This window comes from Ursus americanus, chromosome 11 (assembly GCF_024610735.1).
Source record: "Ursus americanus isolate L20-20 chromosome 11, mUrsAme1.1.p, whole genome shotgun sequence".
Lineage (NCBI taxonomy): Eukaryota > Metazoa > Chordata > Mammalia > Carnivora > Ursidae > Ursus > Ursus americanus.
Window position 1 is genome coordinate 32,297,429 of NC_142137.1, and position 17,962 is coordinate 32,315,390.

At 43.6% G+C, this 17,962-nt stretch overlaps 1 protein-coding gene and 2 pseudogenes across 2 annotated transcripts; 1 reads left to right on the top strand and 2 right to left on the bottom strand.

The window, feature by feature from the left end:
• On the bottom strand, positions 1 to 5,896 carry LOC123792900 (DNA repair nuclease/redox regulator APEX1 pseudogene; annotated as a pseudogene).
• Positions 5,897 to 10,316: 4,420 nt separating this feature from the next.
• On the bottom strand, positions 10,317 to 15,530 carry LOC123792901 (large ribosomal subunit protein eL31 pseudogene; annotated as a pseudogene). The gene is made up of 3 exons (XR_015726018.1): positions 15,397 to 15,530; positions 10,982 to 11,069; positions 10,317 to 10,718 (listed from the first exon to the last, which is right to left on the bottom strand). The product of XR_015726018.1 is annotated as a large ribosomal subunit protein eL31 pseudogene (transcript).
• CALHM6 (calcium homeostasis modulator family member 6) lies at positions 14,701 to 16,987 on the top strand. The gene is made up of 2 exons (XM_045798527.2): positions 14,701 to 15,586; positions 16,417 to 16,987. Exons 1-2 carry the CDS (start codon positions 15,056 to 15,058, stop codon positions 16,846 to 16,848), a joined length of 963 nt encoding a protein of 320 aa, XP_045654483.2. The 5' UTR covers positions 14,701 to 15,055; the 3' UTR covers positions 16,849 to 16,987.
• Positions 16,988 to 17,962: the final 975 nt, after the last annotated feature.

Consider the following 17,962-nt stretch of genomic DNA (forward strand, 5'->3'; position numbering starts at 1 on the left):
GAAAGAAAGAAAGAAAGAAAGAAAGAAAGAAAGAAAGAAAGAAAGGAAGGAAGGAAGGAAGGAAGGAAGGAAGGAAGGAAGGAAGAAAGAAAGAAAGAAAGAAAGAAAGAAAGAAAGAAAGAAAGAAAGAAAGAAAGAAAGAAAGAGACACAAAAAAGAGAGAGAAAATTTGGGGTTTAAAGGAAACCTAAGTGTTACTAGAAGCCCGATTGAAGGATTCACATTTGTAGACGGGAAATACAGCGCAGATTTCTCCAGAGAGCAGTTTTTTAAAAAGTTGAGGGGGTGGTGTTACGTTTTAAAGGTAGCTTGTGGGGCTTATTTCCCAGGCTTAAAGTAATTTAGGGGAGGTGGTACAATGCTAGGTTTAGGGTGATAGGACAGTGGCCACTGCCCAGGGCCCTGGAACGGATCTTGCTGTCACAAAGTGCAAGATAAGAGAGTAATCACGGTGCCAACCAACATTTTCGGATCGAGCATTCATCACGTAGGCCCAAAAGGTACAGGCATAGGCCGTGTTGGGGTAGACGTGCCCCAAACCGTCAGCCAGTGGCAGGGCCTTAGCGATTCCCCAAAGCCTTGACGCTCTTGCGGAGCGAAGCCAGCATTCTTTTTGTTTCCCTTGGAGCAGGGAAGGTGGATTTCTTCATGAGCCACACTGAGGTCCCCACGTAGCACAAGGGGCTTGCAGGGAGCCAAGCCCTTCAGAAACTTGCAAAAGGCTTCATCCCGGAGCTGCCGGGACTCCAGGCACACCAGACCTCTACCTGCTCTGGGTACATAGGCTGTTCCCAGAACAAATGTGTCGAATTCAGCCACAGTCACTCGGCCTTCTTGATCATGTTCCTGATCGCCAGTGCCGTAGTTGACCCCGAGTGGGCGTGGGTGGGAGAGCAGGCCCACACCCTGTACCTTCCCTGTCTGATGGTGTTCACCAGTACTGATGGGATAGTTCAGGCAGCAGAGTTTGTTCTCTGAACTTTCGGTCTCTTTGAGGCACAGGATATCTGGGGCTTCTTCCTATACCCAATCTAAACCCTCCTTCTTACTCCAGGCTCCAAGCCCATCCACATTCCAGGAGCAGCTCTGGCTGATTTACCACTGGGTGAGGTTTTCTGATCTGGGGGTGAGGGGTCCTCAGACAGAACTGGCACCTCTCCTGCTGCCTCTTTTCCATTTCTCTTTGCTCCTGTCTTACTCTTCTTGGCGTCTGGCTCAATCTTGGGCTCATTCCCGTCTTCTGCCACAGCTCTCTTTCCCCCACGCTTTTCGCTCTGTAACAAATGCCCTTCTGAACGTGTACCACATCGCCCGCTGAAGCCGTATTTTTATTGTGTTATCTGCTTGGGCCGCAGCCTGCCTCCTCTAAAAGACATCTCCACGTTTTAGAAATTACAACTACTTGTCACAGTTTAAGATCCCGGAGCACGGCTTACAGAGAGCATAAGAAATGCCATCAGTGCAAAATCAGACTTCTGCGTTTTGTTTCTGGTCTCATCTTCTACCCAAACTGTGAGTCACTTCGATTCTTATAAAGTAGAAATGCTTCATAAACATAAAAGCAAATTATTTACTAATTTCTTCACATTCATCTCTTAACTTGGTGCTATTATGTGGACTTTGCTCTTATTCATAAATGTTTGTGGTTTTTCAGGTAGTTGAAATGAATGAAGTCATTGTAAACCTATAGTGCTTTCAATTGGCTGGCTAATACTTTTTATGAAATAAACCTACTTTATCACCCTCTCTTAAAGAAGACAAAGGTTCGTCTGAAATAACTAATTCTGGGTGTGGAGATATAAAAGAGGCTAAAAAATATTTCACAATCAATTCCTCTTTCAGATAGCCAATCACTTGTCACTCACACTGCTTTTTAAACACTAGCATTCTGTGGAAGGAACCACAGAACCGTTGTTTTGTCTTCCAGTTTGGAAGATTTAAACAATGATTTTTCACTTTTGATTAAAATTTGTCACTTTTTGGTTGAATGTTTATATTTTCGAAGATCACGCCAGTTTCATTCTAGAACTAGAGTTGTGTATTACAGCTTGATAGAGTTGAAAGGGACCCTGAAGATGATCTAGCCCAATCCTCTCGTTTCAGTTGAGGAAACACCTTGTTTGGTATTTCTCGCTTCAGTGCAGAGGCAGGCATCACCAAAATCAGCGTTGCCTGCTTTGACATGCCCACTGTAAGCTGGACCAACCCGAGGTTGGGGAATAAACAAACAGGGACGAAAACAAGTTTATGATGTCATCAACCCAGCTGTTGGATTGTTCTGCCCCCAAATAATTTCGAGTAAGAGGCAGACTTAAATTCTGGAACTATATTCATTTATTTCACGGGATAAAGATGGCTGATAATTTGTTTACTAAATTTTCTTTGGTTCTCTGTAAGATGACCGAGTCAAGCGTTAACACCCCGGAGAGCCCAAGAGCCTATTACGACAGTGACTTAGCGCCCTCTAGCACCTGTCGGAGTCACCACCGCTAAGAAACCTTTCAGAAAATGTCACTGTGAAACTGTTGAGTTCTTCACACCACCTCACTTCAATTCTCCCCAAAATTGCACGACATCCATTGAGACAGCTCTGTAAGGAGAGAAAGCTAACATGCAGTGTGGTGAGGGTTACTTCAGGAGTGAGAAGAGGTGTGGACGGGGAATGACTGACTTGACCGAGTGACACTGTGATGACTACGAAGAGGTCTCGGCCCCCTGGGAGCTCCCCCATTAGTAGGAGAGACCGGATTTCGGAAAGGAATGTTGCAATAGGCACCTTGAGAACTACTGCAGAGTTATCGACTTTTTTAATAGTGTGGGAGCAAGGAAACAGACCACTAACTCTGCCTGGGGTTGCGAGGATCGCTTCAGGGAAGAGATGACTTTGCACGAAGGATTAAAGGGTGAAGAACAGAGAAACATCATTCAGAGCAGCAGTCGGAGCAAGTGAAAAGGCTCCCAATCGAAGAGCACTTTGATACATACGTATGGGTAATGCAGGGGGTCAGTGCTGTTGGAAGCTGGGGATGGAGTGGACAGAGGTGGCTGGAGCAGGACTGGGAAAAGCTTCTATTCCCTTCTATTACCTTCTACACAGGGAATATGGAACTTGTCCTCTTGACGATGGGAGTATTGGGGGTTTCCAACTGGAAAATAATGTGATTGGATTTCTTTCTTTTTCTGCCTTATGAGTTGAGAAATATAACCCACAGTCAGAAAACTACTAAAACAAACATACTGTATAAAGCATAGTTATGAAGCAAACACTTCGGTACCTCACACCGTGGTATAAAAATAGAACATTGTGAACACCTGTCCCTTCTTTCTACCCCATCGTAATCCCATTCAAGTCCTAACGACGATAACCACTGTCTTTGTGATTCTTCCTCACTACTTTGCTTTTCTTTACCGTTCTGTGACTTGTATATACTTCCTCAGAAAATAACATTTCAACTGCTTGTGAAGTTTTTATAAATGGAATCACACTTAAAATTCTGTCTTTGAGTGTCACTGCCCCACATCACGTTTGTAACATCGTCCTTGTTGGCTGTTGCTGTCGCAGCCATTTCTTTACTTAAACTGCTGAACGGCATTCTCCTGTCTGAATATTTTGCAATTTCTCCTGCATGATGCTGTCGGATATTTGTTCTTTGACTTTTTAAAACCAGTTCTTTCCCAACACAAACAATATTGCTATGAGCTTTTGTACTTTGTGTCCTACTCGCATGTGCAGAACAGTTTCTCCAGCCTGTTGCGGTTTCTTCCAGGAAGTTAACTCTGATGGGACTGTATGGCATCCACCAGTGGGGAATGAGATCATGCTGGTCTGGTCCACTGTCAGGGAGCGTGGAGAAGAGGTCCGATCAGAAGGATGGTCCTGAGGTAGCGTGGAGCTGCGCAGGAAATGGAATGGCACCCACAGGTGACCCTGAGTTTTCTAGCTTAAAAGACTGAGAGCCTTAAGTGACAGCAAAATTCTGGAGGAGAAGCAGGTTTTAGGGGGGAAAATTATTTCTATTTTGGGTTTGAGGTGACTGCTGGACGTATAAGCAGAAATGTCTGCTAGGCAATCAGAAATGCCTCTTGAGAACTTAGGAGGGGAGGGGCTGGAGGTGAAGATGTGGAAATGGTAACATACAGTTGGTTGTCAAAGACACGTGAAAAGAGAGTAACAGTCATTGATGGCACTTTCTGAGCATTTACCATGTACCAGGCACTATTCTAAGAATGTTACGTGTGTCTCAAGAAACACAAGCATTGGTGAGGATGTGGAGAAAAAGAAGCCCTCATGCACTGTCGGTGGGAATGTGAGCTGGTGCAGCCACTGTGGAAAACAGTATGGAGGTTCCTCAAAAAGTTAAAAATAGAGCTACCTTATGACCCAGGAATCACACTACTAAGTATTTACCCAAAGAATATGAAAACACTAATTCGAAGGGTGCATTCATCCTTATGTTTACTGAAGCATTATTTACAATAGCCAAACTATGGAAGTAGCCCAAGTGTCCACTGATGGATGAACGGATGAAGAAGATGTGGTATATACAGACATAACGGAATATTATTCAGCCATCGAAAAGAATGCAGTCTTGTCATTTGCAACAACATGGATGGAGTTAGACAGTATAATGCTTGCTAAGCAAAATAAGTCAGAGAAAGACAAATACCATATGATTTCTCTAATACGTGATATTTAAGAAACAAAATAAATGACCAAAGGAAAAGAGAGAGAGAGACAAACCGAGAAACAGACTCTTAACTATAGAGAACAAACTGAGGCTTACCAGGGGGGAGGTGGGTGGTGGGATGGTGGAAATAGGTGATGGGGATTAAGAGTGCACGGATGAGCAATGTATAGAGTTGTTAAATCACTATATTGTATGCCTGAAACTAATAGAACACTGTATGTTAACTCCACTGGAATTAAAATAAAAAACTTAATAAAATTTTAAAAAAGAATGTTTCATGTATCAACCCATTTAATCTTCACAACAACCCAAGGAGGCATAGAATACTATTATTTTCATTTTACAGATGAAAGAACCAAGGCACAGGGAGGTTGAAAGCTTGCCCAAGGTCACACATCTAGCCAGTGATGGCTCCAAGAGGAGATTATTCAGGTAGTGTATGTGGAAAGGATTGAATTTTAGTGAGTACCAGTATCAATAGTTGTGAGGAGGAGCCTGGGAAAGACACTTAGCTGAACAGTCACCAAGTTAGGAGGAGAGCCAGAAGAGGGTCATTAATAGCTGAACTTAAGTTAACTGGGTAAAGGAAGTCAGGTGCCTGGCTGGAGGAGGTCAGGAGGAGTGCCAAAGTCGAGTCATAAGAGCCAAGCTGGAAACTAGGTGTCAACAAAACCTGTGCCTGCTTGGCTCACTGCTTCCATGAAAGGAAGTAAAACCTTTTTAAGGAATCTAATAATAAAATACAGAAAAAGAGTTATTTGCCTTTGGTTGCTGTCTACAGCTAAAGTAAAAAGAAAAATCCCTCCCTTGAGAAATTCAGTTATGTATGGTAGGGAAAGAAGGTAGAGAAATGGGGCTGGTAGTGGGGAAGATGAGTGCTATATACCCGATAGGCCTGCTGAATAAACAAGCTGAACTGGGCAGGAAGGAGGAAGTTGTGGGAGAGTCCCTACCCTGCCGGCACCTGCAGCTCCGCCGCCCCCCACGGTGGTGGGGTCACTCTGATGCAAGCGACTGGGAGTGGGTGTCCAGATGGCCCTTCAGCTGTACCTGGAACCTGTCCCATGGCCCTATCTTCTCCATGGTGTTGCCCTGTTCCTCCTGGATAGATGTACCTTCTGTTGGTCACAAGGCTGGCAATCCAAGATGCCCAGGCAGGCATGATCTCTGTAGAAGGGTTCAAGTTCTGAGCCGGACACAGGAGACATGCTGCTGACTCTGCAGTAAGAGAAGAGAAAATCCAAGTCTGATTCCCATTCATTCATTCATCCATTCATCCATTCATTCATTGATTCACTCATTACACTCACAGATACTCATCGAACACCTATATTGTCCTGGGCACTAGGCTAAGATCTGTGTAACCAAAAAGGGATTAAATCAAGCATGATTCTCATCTTCAAGAAACATATAATCTAGTTGGGGAGATGAAAAAATAGTAAGTAGCAAATAGAAGATTATAAAACTGTCATAGGTAGCAAGAAGACAAACAGGAGGCTAAAAAAGATGGAGTGGATGGGGGAATTTAAAAAGCTGATCATACAACACATGGTAGATTTCACAGGCTCACACTTGCCCAATTCTCTTTGCCTTTAATGCATAGGAGAGGACCGTACTGCCCCTTCCTTTGCAGTCTGGTGCAGGTTGGTGACTAGTTCGGACCAAATACTGGTATTGGATGCAGGACACTTCCATGATAAAAATCCTCTCTCATCTTCCCCGCGTCTGCCCCATTTCTCCACTATCTCCCCATACCCACACATAAGGGAATAAATTAAGGGAGGGATTTTTCTTTTTACTTTAGCTATAGACAACAACCAAGAGGAAATAACTTTTTCTATGTTTTATTATTAGGTTTCTTAAGGAAGTTTCACTTCCTTTCCTAAAATATGTGGCATTAGTTTAGCAGTCTCGTGGTGAGCAGCATGGAAACCGATAAGGGAGGGCTAGAAGGACCACAATTCTTATTTGGCTGCTGACAAAACTAACTCCTGCATTAATTTGGAAAGATTATGTAGCTCAAGAAAATGTGGCCCAAGGAGAAAAAATTAGAAAACAATGTTTCTAGTGTGTGTTGGTTGCTCCTGGCTATGTTTTGGCAAGACATTATAAGCTCGAAAAAGAATTGATTTGTGAGCGGAAATGCAAAGGAATAGAGATATTTCAGAAAAGTGAGGACTTGCAAAATTGGAAAACCTGACAGGTTTTAGACTCCAAACTCTAAGAGCGAATTTGGGGAAGCCTTGAAGACAGTGTCCATTAAAATAAACCAGTGGAAAGGCCAAATAATTAAAAGTATCGTCTCTACACCTATTGGTAATACCTCTGAGTAAGTTCAGGAACTTTGGGGCAAAGATAAAATTAAGGTATTCAATTGGTAAAGAGCCTCAGAAAGATAAAAATAAAGGTGTAGCTTTCCCACAGAAAACTGTCATCTCATGTTTACTCAGGGTACCTGTACGGGCAAGAGAGAAAGACAGATACATACAAGTTAGGGGGGAGAGAGAGAATGCGGCAAGAAAGCAAAAGAATATAGTAGATCTGAGAACAGTGTTTTAAAAGGAACTGTAACAGTACTGGCAAATATAGGTTACTGAAATAAGAGACAACAATCTTACTAAATAATTTTGGGAGAGATTTATTGTCAAAGGAATCATAAACCCACTGGACTCGTGGCCTTCCAACATTGTACAAACAGCACATGGACTAAGAACACTGCTCCACCCCCAGAAGGGCATATACCCACTGAGTATGCGGCCAAGGATGATAACAGAAGACCCTCCAGAGGTTGGAGTCAAGAGAGTCAACGAATATTTTTCAACCACCTTGCCCAGGGGAGAGGCCTTTCTGGAATTTGCCCAGGAATAACTTCAGAAACATAACAGGTCAATCAGCACCTGCTGCTGGCTTCCACTTTTCCCTTTCAGAATGGAGTGTTTGCTGCAGTTGTCCTGGCCCTGTTCCTCCGCTGTGCACTGCCCGTGTGGGACACATTAACCTATTACTGTTAGTTCATGGTTCTGTAGCTCAAGATGGGCCACGTGAAGACCTGATGTAGAGACTGCCACACACTACCCAGACTCTGGACTGGGAGCTCCATGATTGGACTTCTGGTTTGTTTCTTTTGGGAAGAAGGTGGAGTGGGAAGAAGAGTGAAACAAAAGAGTGACCTATAGTAGAACTAATGATCATTCCTATCCTTCTAGCAAATGGAAAGATGACATGTCCTTGTCTCCTTGCAGTAAGGTGGACCACAAGACTGTGTTGAAGCATTTAATGGCTACTGGGAGACTCCCACCCCCAGGAGCTAGGGATCTCACCAGAGCCTCTTTTATAAGAGCACTAATCCCACTTATGAGGACTTCACCCTCACAACATAAGCACCTCAGAATGGCCCCATTTATTAATACCATCACTTTGGGGGCTTAGAGCTTCCACATATGAATTTTGGGGAGACATATTCTGACCACAGCACTGTCTGTAATGAGCAGGAAGAAGGAACAGAAAATGCCCTGGAGACAGGGTGTTATGGAATTATCCAAACATTGCCAAGATGCAAATGTTGCCGAGGAGAAAAACACAGATACAGAGATGACGATCTGTATGTTCGTCATTGAAAAGCAAGCCCTAAAGAGCGGAGAGTTACTTCCTAAAGGAGCAGAGTATCAAGCCCCCAGAGCTGAAGCAAGGAGAGTATGGGGTTCCTGAGAAGGCCAAGGTTCCAACTGGAAGACATCGGTGTCCCTCTGGCCTGGTTTTCTAGTTGCCCTGAAAATTAGGAGTCAATATGTACAGATGAGAAGCCATTTCAATTCAGTACTGAACTCTCAAAGCACTTTCTAATATCTGCCCCTACTCCCTCCTCCTACGGGAAGAAAATAATAACTAAAGTGTTATTTAAAGGTGTTTCCTTTCTTTTCTTACTGTTCTTGCAACTTGATAATAGTCCCCCAGGAAAGGGATCCTGGGATAAATTGGAATTCTGTCTACTAGGAGTCACTTCCCCTACCCTAACACTCTGTTGCTCAGTCAGGAGCAGTTCCCAGCCTGCATTAAACAGTATCTTAATTCACCAAACTTATTGGCTTTTTGGATTTCCCCGTACATAGATGGTTTTTAATGAAGCTGGACCGAAAGAGGTAACTCCTGGAAACTCAGGAAAAACTTGTCTGGATCAACACTTAAAAGAAGAGATGGTGGTTTCTAAACTGCTGGAAACTGAACTTCCTGCTGTCCTTCTTCAAAAGCTCCACAATCTAACCACTCACCCACCTCCATTCTTCTCCACCTGCCTTTCCTCTCTGCCTTGTTTCTGTGCCAATAGTGGGTACACAGAAGAGCCTACAGAGCACAGCTGAAGCCTTCTCTGAAGGAGACAGAGGGTCTTTCCATCTTGTTTCCCTCAGGACTTGGATAAATGCCACCCAATCCCCCCTTTCCATCTGATCTTTTCCTCTTCTCCTCCTACTGCTTTTTGCCATCTTCCCCAGTTCTCAAACACTTCATTTCTTTATCTTCTATATTCTTCAAACACAGTCAGTTTCTCACTAGGATTTATTACTTTGGGCAAGAAGAGGTGGATTGTTGGCATTCAGGTTCAGGGAGCAACCCTTATAAGCTCTGTGTGCAGACAAGGAAGGACAAAGAAGAGCCTGTGAAATTGCCTCTTCCCGGACTTCTTTCTCAGAGATTTTTCATTCGATCAAAACATTTCATGTTAGTATTTTTTAATTGTAGAAGGATCATATATGCACATTAAAAAAAAAGACAAACACTAAAGAAAGATATGCAACAAGTCTCTCTCCCTGCATCCATTCACAACCCTTTCCCTTACTTCTCAGAGGTAAACATTTGACAGTATTTTTTAATCTTGCAGAGTATCGTACACATCAGCAAGGGACATACGTACATTTTCTTTTTCTTTTCTTACACGAATGTACGGCATGCAGTGTTTTTGTTTATCTTTTCCAATTAACATGTCAACTCTGTCTTTTCACCCACACCGGCACATACAGATCCACCTCACTCATAGCACCTACTTTGTCTTCCATTGCATAGATGCGAATGTTTTAAATATGCAACATATTTCATGTGATATATTCTTTTTTGTTATTTCATTTATTTATTTTTAAGTAATCTCTACACCCACTGTGGGGCTTGAACTCACAACCCTGAGATCAAGAGTCGCGTGCTCTATCAACTGAGTCAGCCAGGCACCCCTCATGTGAAATATTCTTTTGGGGAAGATCTTCCACAACATTTTAAGTTCTCCATTGAGTTAATGTGAATTTTTGAGATTTTGCAATAATGTCATTTATAATTTGAAGAAATCCAAATTTCCTCCTATTAAATTACTTTTTTCTTTATTCTTATCCTTTAATCTTATTTGTTATTTATTATTATTATCTTTGGAAGTCCAAATCTTTGATCATAGTTCACAAACTAGTAAACCAAATTTGACAGCAGGGGAACTGGACTTGTGATGAAGCAAAATATAAGTAAGTGGCCATTGACAATGACGCTCTAGCATACATTAAAATCACCTGTGAAATAATTTGAATCAATGGAAAAACATAATGTAATTTACGAAAATTCTTAATAGACTTTTTTTTTTTCAGTTTTATACCTTTATTTGACAATAAGCGATTCGTTCTCATCCACATGAACTGTAGTTTTTAAAGTGGTGACAGGTACATAGGTAACCAACGTACAGATCTTGTTTGGTGAATCTTCATCCTCATTATGTTTTCTGGACAACTGCACATGGAATATATGGTATGGAACATTCTTATTCCTTTGGCCCAAACAGCTTTGTTGAGCCTGGCGTCAATGTGTACATCTGAAGTTCCCATCTCCTTTATGATAAAGTTCTGGATCTCTTTGAGTGCCCGAGGGGTACACTTCTTGAAACCCACTCATAGATGTACTTGTGAATGTGGATGGTGTATTCTCTGGTCACTACCTCGGTGATGGCAGAATGACCCTTCTTCTTCTTGCCACCCTTCTTTGTGGGAGCCATTCTGATGTGTCCTGGTTGGAAAGGAAGCTAGACATGGGTTTTAAGAGCCATGGAAAGATGGGCACCTGGGTGGCTCAGTCAGTTGAGCATCGACTCTTGATTTTGGTTTGGGTCATGATCTCATGAGCCCCATGTTGGGTTCCACGCTCAGCACGGAGTCTGCTTATGATTTTCTTTCGCCCCCTCTGCCCCCCACAACCCCTGCTTACACTCTCTCAAAAAAGGAAAAAAAAAAAAACCCATGGAAGGAAAACTAGAACCTTTATAGACTTACGGTGTGAGATCATGATGACGACGATGATAACAGTGATGACAGCAAAGAGTGGCCACATCTAGGTTCTCAGGGTTAAAATAATCATCTTCTGTAAAAAAATAATTTTTTTAGTGTATAAATCACTGAATATTTAAAATTTTATGATAGGTTTAGAAAATTCATGCTAAGAAAAGGGAAAAATAATTTGTAAAAACGTTACTTGAAATGTCATGGGATTGCCATTTAACAAATGATATTCCTGTGTCAGGGAAAGGGTCGGATCTTTTCCTCCTTCTGCTTTATACTTCCATTGGAAGAACTTCTATAAACATTCAAAACTCTTAAGATAATAACAGGTTCAGATTTTCAAATGCATAACATAAATAATATATTTCCATAAATAATAATGCACAGAAAGGTATTCTCTAAGATTAAGAGTGTCAGATCTAAATTTACTTGTTGATTTTGGCATCTAAAGTTGTGTCTTGCACATGGTGGATCTTAAAATATAGATGAATTTTGATTTGATTTTATTCTTACGGGTGGGTCTCGGGACCAGGATTGATACTTTTCTAGAATCTAGAAGTCACATTCCAAACAGGCTCATACCATTAATCTGAGTTCTCATGAAGACTACAGAGAATAATGTTTGAGAACTAGCTCACTTGAAGATGACTACAAGGAACTCTTAGATTCACAGTGTGAAATTCTTTCAAGAGTTTCCTCTTCCTTTCTTTTCCACGAACTTTTTTTGAGGTTTCTGAAACCAATTCCTGACAATGATAATGATAGTGCTGAGAAACAAAGTACTACAGTTAAAACAAAACAAAACAAAACCTATAGCTATTGGTTTTCCAATGTGCTTACAATGAGAATCTCTCACTCATTTTTTAAAAGCTAAAGTAAATTGGTATTAAATTATAGATTTTCAAAAGTGTAAAGGTCTTTCAAATATTTAGTCTACTGTCGAGAAAAAATTCTTGAATCCTCTCCACACCATTAGTATATTATTCTATTTTCACTAAGTACTGAACTTCTCAGCAATGTGTTCTCCACACAGGGCTGGATATAAAGGGCTGAGCAATCTTCAATAGACTCAGAACTAGAATCACCCACTGCTTCAGTGATGACAGGGGTAGATGTTGGGTACCAGACTCATCTGCTGGTCCTGGGAGAAAACTCAGACTGGCAGGCAGAACCCAGACTCACAATTATGGTAACCTGTACTAAGTACAGAGTGATCATTGGTATCTGGGAGATCCATGATTGGGGAAGCACAGTGGTGGTAACCCCAGGAGGTAGTATTTAGAGACACAAGCTGATAGGATACTAGGTCAGGATGCAGCTCAGTCTGTAATGAGTTTCAGGGGCAGGGTGGCAAAACACATACTCTGGTCTACAGAGCCCCTAAATTGACCTTCCACCTGCAGCTCTGCCCTCGTGATGTGCCAACTTCCTTCTCGCCTCTAACGTCCCATCACTCCGGCTTGCTTCCCAACCACAGACTGCCAAGTTCCCTTGCACCCCAGAGCCTTGCTCATTCACATTTATCCTTAAACGTCCTCTCCTTACAAAGGCGTTATCAGGACACTCTCTGCCACATGATTCCATTTTAATAATTTTCATAACTTCGATGAGTTTCTTCCTCATTATCTATCCTCACTAATATAAGCTCAATGAAAGGAAGGTATCTGTTTGTCCTGTTCCTTATTACCCAATAATACTAGGCACCTTTATAGATTCCTATCATATTCTGGGGGCTTATGAAACATTTAGATGAATAACTGATTAAACAAATGAACGAATTAATAAACTGTTAACAGATGAATTACTCTAGCTGGGATAGGAGACTGACAAGATGGACGTTTCTGTAACTAAAAATATTTGAAACCAAATCCTTGATAAAATAACAGGAGCTAGGGAGAAAAAGAAAGCCATCACCAGATGCAAAAGTCTTAATAAATGAAGGGAATGAACAGATGGCCGGAGTGAGATGGGGGAGGAGGTTGTGCTGAATAGCTTGAGCCTCAGTGGAGAATAAACTATTAGACAATAATGGAAAAACCTGGGTTTGGACATTGTAATGGGAGAATGCCAGCCAATCCTCCTTGTTTTGAGAAATGTGTTACTCCAGAGGACCAAAGGGCACATTTTAGTTAGGTGACAGTTAAGGGAGATTTGCATAAAGCCATCTGCATAAAGGCTGTGGATACAGTGGGATTTTGTCATGATGGTATACAGAAAGTGTGGAGCAGGGAGGCAACACCTTCAGGAGATGTGTGGTGGGAGTAAAGAAGAGTCTAGCAGTAAGAGGGCAGAGTCAGCTGAGGGACAAAAGAAGAAAAAAAATTTTTTTTGAGATGTAGGAATAAAGCAGAAATGACCTGCCTCAAATAGGGAACTTTGCTGCAAGTTTACAGGAAGCCTGGCAGTACCCAGCTTAATCTCAGAGAGGAGGGCCCCCAGCTGTCCTGCGTGACAGTTTGGACTCACACGGAGAGAAGAGCTTTTCACCAAAATGCTACAGAATGGTGGTTTTGTGCCAGGCACTGGGAGTGGGAGGCAGCTAGGAAGGCAAGTTGGACTAAGAAAAGGAAAGAATAATACGTCTCTTTCCCCTTCTCTAATGATTCACGTGGTTCTGGAGCCTACTTACTCTTCCCGGGTCAATAAGACAAAGTTGGTGGATGAGTGCTGGCAGTAACCAGTTCACTGTGACCTGCCCATCCAGACCCATAGCCAGACACCGTCTTTGTAACGAGATGGACCACGAAGGGCACACTAATTCTCTTTAGTGGAGGATCATTGAGTCACCGGATATAACCCTTGGTCTAAAACTGAGCATTGATATGGATTCTTCAATCATGCACAATTATTTGCTGTCTATTCCCAATGTTGCAGATAAGAGGCAATCCCTCACATTAAACATTCATTTAATGGGTGCAGCCTACGTGAAAATGTGCTGTACAAACACTACTCAATCTACTTGTCTCAACAATCGTGAAAAGTGAGAACTATTATCCTGCTTTTACAAATGAGAATGCAGAGTCTCAGAAGGGCAAACTTATTAAAAACACACACACAGACACGATGCACCTCCAAAGCCTATGTTCTTTCAAGTACAGCTCACCTCACTCTGACGCCACACAGAGTAAGGCTCAGATTTGCAGAAGTGGTTACAGTTTGAGTCAGAGCAATGCTGCTTTGAGGAAAGTGAAGGTGGAGGAAACAACATGGTAGTTTGATGTAGCTGTAGGTTGAACTTCTGGGGATCAATTAGTGTTTTTTGAATAACCATGTCAGCCCTGCCTCTCCACCCACCTCTGAACAACTGGGTGGTCACTGAGTAAAAACCAGATAGTCGTCCAGGTACTGACAGTGTTAGGACATACCTGGGGGAATAAAAGAGGCAGAAGCCAGTACAATATGTTCAGTCTAAAGCTCTATGGGAGATCGGAGGAGAGAATAGTCAGTGTGAATGTGGTTGGTGATTCTGTCCAGAAGGGAGACAGGAAGGGGACAGAAGATCATGGAGGTCCTAGAACTTGAGCTGGGCTTTTTTGTGATTTAGCTTATGAAAGAGAAACCAGAAATTTGTCCTTGAGTAAAGTTTCCTGTAACTGGCTAGTTTTTTTGTAATCGTTTGGGTCTAAGAGTTGGCTTAGGAAGGAAGGCAGCTGCAATAGGCGAAAATCTGGCGTTTTGCGTTTACCCAAGTAACATTTGGTACTCTTTCCATTGGGCAGCTGCACTGAATCAGGAAGGGTATGGAAAGTCCCCTGGTTTCTTGTCAGTTGGGTGTAAACAGAGGTAACCACGGAGTGGGGCCTATCCTCAATCAAGTTCTTCAATCGTGAGAGAAGTCACCAGTGATCCTGAGAGGCCCAAGGGTGTGTCAGCCACAGTGGGTCTACTGGAAATAAGAAAGCGAAAGCTCACGGAGGCCCGAGTAGCCCTTTTCCCCTGTCCGGAAGCTGCTGCCCCACAGGGTAGAAAGCCCTAGACCTCAGCTCCCCCAAACCGTTGGAGGAGCAGGGCGGGTAAGACGCAGAAGCTTCCAGGCCTGTCCACGGCGCCCCCGGCGGTAGGAGGCCCATGGAGAAGTTTCAGTCGGTGCTAAACCTGCACCTCAAGCATCACAGCGCGCTGGGCTACGGCCTGGTGACCCTCCTGACGGCGGGCGGGGAGCGCGTGTTCTCCGCCGCGGTGTTCCAGTGTCCCTGCAGCGCCACCTGGAACCTGCCCTACGGCCTGGTCTTCCTGCTGGTGCCCGCGCTGGCGCTCTTCCTGCTGGGCTACGTGCTGAACGCGCGCACCTGGCGCCTGCTGACCGGCTGCTGCGCGCGCGGCGCCCGCTCGAGGAGCTGCGGCGCGGCGCTGCGGGACGCCGTGGTGTGCGCGCAGCTCAGCGCCGCCGCCGCCGTCGCGCCGCTCACCTGGGTGTCCGTGGCGCTGCTCGGGGGCGCCTTCTACGAGTGCGCCGCCACCGGGACCGGCCCCCTGGCGCGGCGCCTGTGTCGGGGCCGCGACCCCACCTGCGAGGCCCAGCTGCCGCTGGCGCCCTGCGGCCGGGCCCAGGCGTCCGACGCGCAGGCGCTGCTGAAGGAGCTCAAGGCGCAGTCGCAGGTCAGGCGCGGGCCGCCGTCGGGAGGGTGGGAGAGGGGCCGGGGGAGGTGCGGGCGGGGTGCCCTGGCTCCAGACGCAGGACCCCGGGAGACCCACTAGAGCGGCGCGGGCGGGATCCGCGCCAGGCGCCTTACCTCCAGCCCTACAGGATCCTCTTGATACCACTTGTCCGGGCCAAGTTGTTTGTCCAGCCAGAAGAAGGCAGAATTGTTAGAATAAAATGGGTTGTCCTGGCTCTAAAGCCACCACCCCACACTGCTTCTGGGCATGTACAGCTCAGAGGTTCTTGAAAATGAATGCTTGTTTCATTGGATTTGCCGAAATTCCACGTTTTGAATTCTAGCGGAGGGATACATAGGCCCCCTTCTGGGCCCTTGCCATGACTTGGAAAGTGACTTGTCCAGCAGTTCTGCCGAGGGTTTGGGAGCTTACTGCCACTTCTTTCTCTTAAGAGACTAAGACCTAAAACTGTTGTTTGATCATCATCACTGTGAGTAGTTCAAACTCTATGTAAGGATTGTTAAATTTCGGGGCGCCTGGGTGGCTCAGTCCGTTAAGCGTCTGCCTTCAGCTCAGGTCATGACCGCAGGGTCCTCGGATAGAGGCCCCCATCAGGCTCCCTGCTCAGTGGAGAGTCCGCTTCTCCCTCTCACCCTCCCTCCTGCCCGTGAGAGCGCTCTCTCTCGCTCTCTCTCGGGCGTGACCTTTCTCTCTCAAATAAATAAATAAAAACCTGGGGGGGGGAAAGGATTTTAAATTTTTTTTTTTTTTTTTTTTTTTTTTTTTATAAAAAATGTGACTAAATTGCTGTTTCGTTGTGTTTTCCTCAGGTGCTGGGCTGGATCCTGATAGCAGTCGTCATCATTTTCCTTCTGATTTTTACATCTGTCTCCCGATGCCTATCTCCAGTGAGTTTCCTGCAGCTGAAATTCTGGAAAATCTATTTGGAACAGGAGCAGCAGATCCTTAAAACTCAGGCCACAGAGCATGCAACAGAATTGGCAAAAGAGAATATCAAATGTTTCTTCGAGGGCTCACATCCAAAGGAACACAACACCCCCACCATTAAAGACTGGCAGCAAATTTCATCCCTATACACTTTCAATCCAAAGGAGCAGTACTACAGTATGTTGCATAAATACGTTAACAGGAAAGAGAAGAGTCATAGTATCAGATCTAACGAAGGAGATGCAGTGATTCCTGTTCTTGGCTTTGTAGATACACCTGGCATGAACATTAGTCCTGAGTTATGTCCTTACTAATGAATATGGGGAAAGGTCTTTGGAGTTTTCACTTCATTAGAAAAAAGAAAAGAACTTTGGTGTTGTTTATGACTGTTCCTTTTTTGATTTATCAAATTGTGGAAACAATTGTAAATCAAATAAAAAATTTAGAACTTTACCTATTATTATATTAATTATAACAAAGGAAGCAAAGTCAAGTGATTCACTCAAAGTGACAAACTGGAACTAGGTGGGAAGTTTTATGCCCCTAGTCTAGGGTCTTTTTCACTGGATACTAACGCTGTCAAATAAGACTTCAGTAGCAAAAACTGAAAGAACAAATGAACTTCTGACCTTTCTTTTAGGTTATCCTATGTTAATTTAAAATTACCAGCCTTGCAGATTACACATTGTTTGGAACATTAAAATACTGGCATTTTATGGCTCTAATGCAGTTATTAAATAAAAACCCCAAAAATTATCACAAAAAGGAAAGTAAAATAAAAAAATACAAAATATGAAAAACCAGGATAATTGCATGCAAAACTGTTGGTTTTCGCTTGCAGGATCAGAGGGAAATTTTTAAAGCATTTTATAATGGGAAATTTCAAATATGCACAAAAGTAGAGAGGACAATGTTATGAACCCCTGTACAGTCATTACATAGCTTCGACAGAGTATGGAAGTCTGATAAAACCCGTACAAATAAATACAGAAATACAGACTGTGACCTGATTTAGAGTGTGGGAGGGGACTGGGGAAATCTGTGCGAAACTGAAACCTGAAAAATAGCAGAGCACTTCTGTTTACAGAACAGCATGGCAAGGACTGAAGTGAGAAAGATGTTAGCACAGTTCGAATCCTTAAGGGTGACTGGGAAAGACAAAGCAAGGGACAGGTCATGCATCTCCTTGAAGTCATACAAAGGAGTTTGGTTTTCATGCCATGAGCATTTTAGGAAGATTGGTTCTGATATTCTTGTGGAAAAAAGCATGGCGGGGAAGAGGGAGAGCCGACATGGAAATGGAGAGACTGATCAGGGGGCCACTGCAGTGAAAAGAGGTGGGAGTGAACTTGAATTGGGTTGACGGCGATAAAAACAGAAGAAATAGAGAGGTTCAAAGTAGATTTTGAACATAGACATGACAGGCTT

Excerpts from the sequence above, each read along its gene's own strand:
- CALHM6 (XM_045798527.2), top strand. The coding sequence starts at position 15,056 with ATGGAGAAGTTTCAGTCGGTGCTAAACCTGCACCTCAAGCATCACAGC. Across the intron at positions 15,587-16,416 it reads AGCTCAAGGCGCAGTCGCAG|GTGCTGGGCTGGATCCTGAT; the intron begins GTCAGGCGCGGG and ends TGTTTTCCTCAG.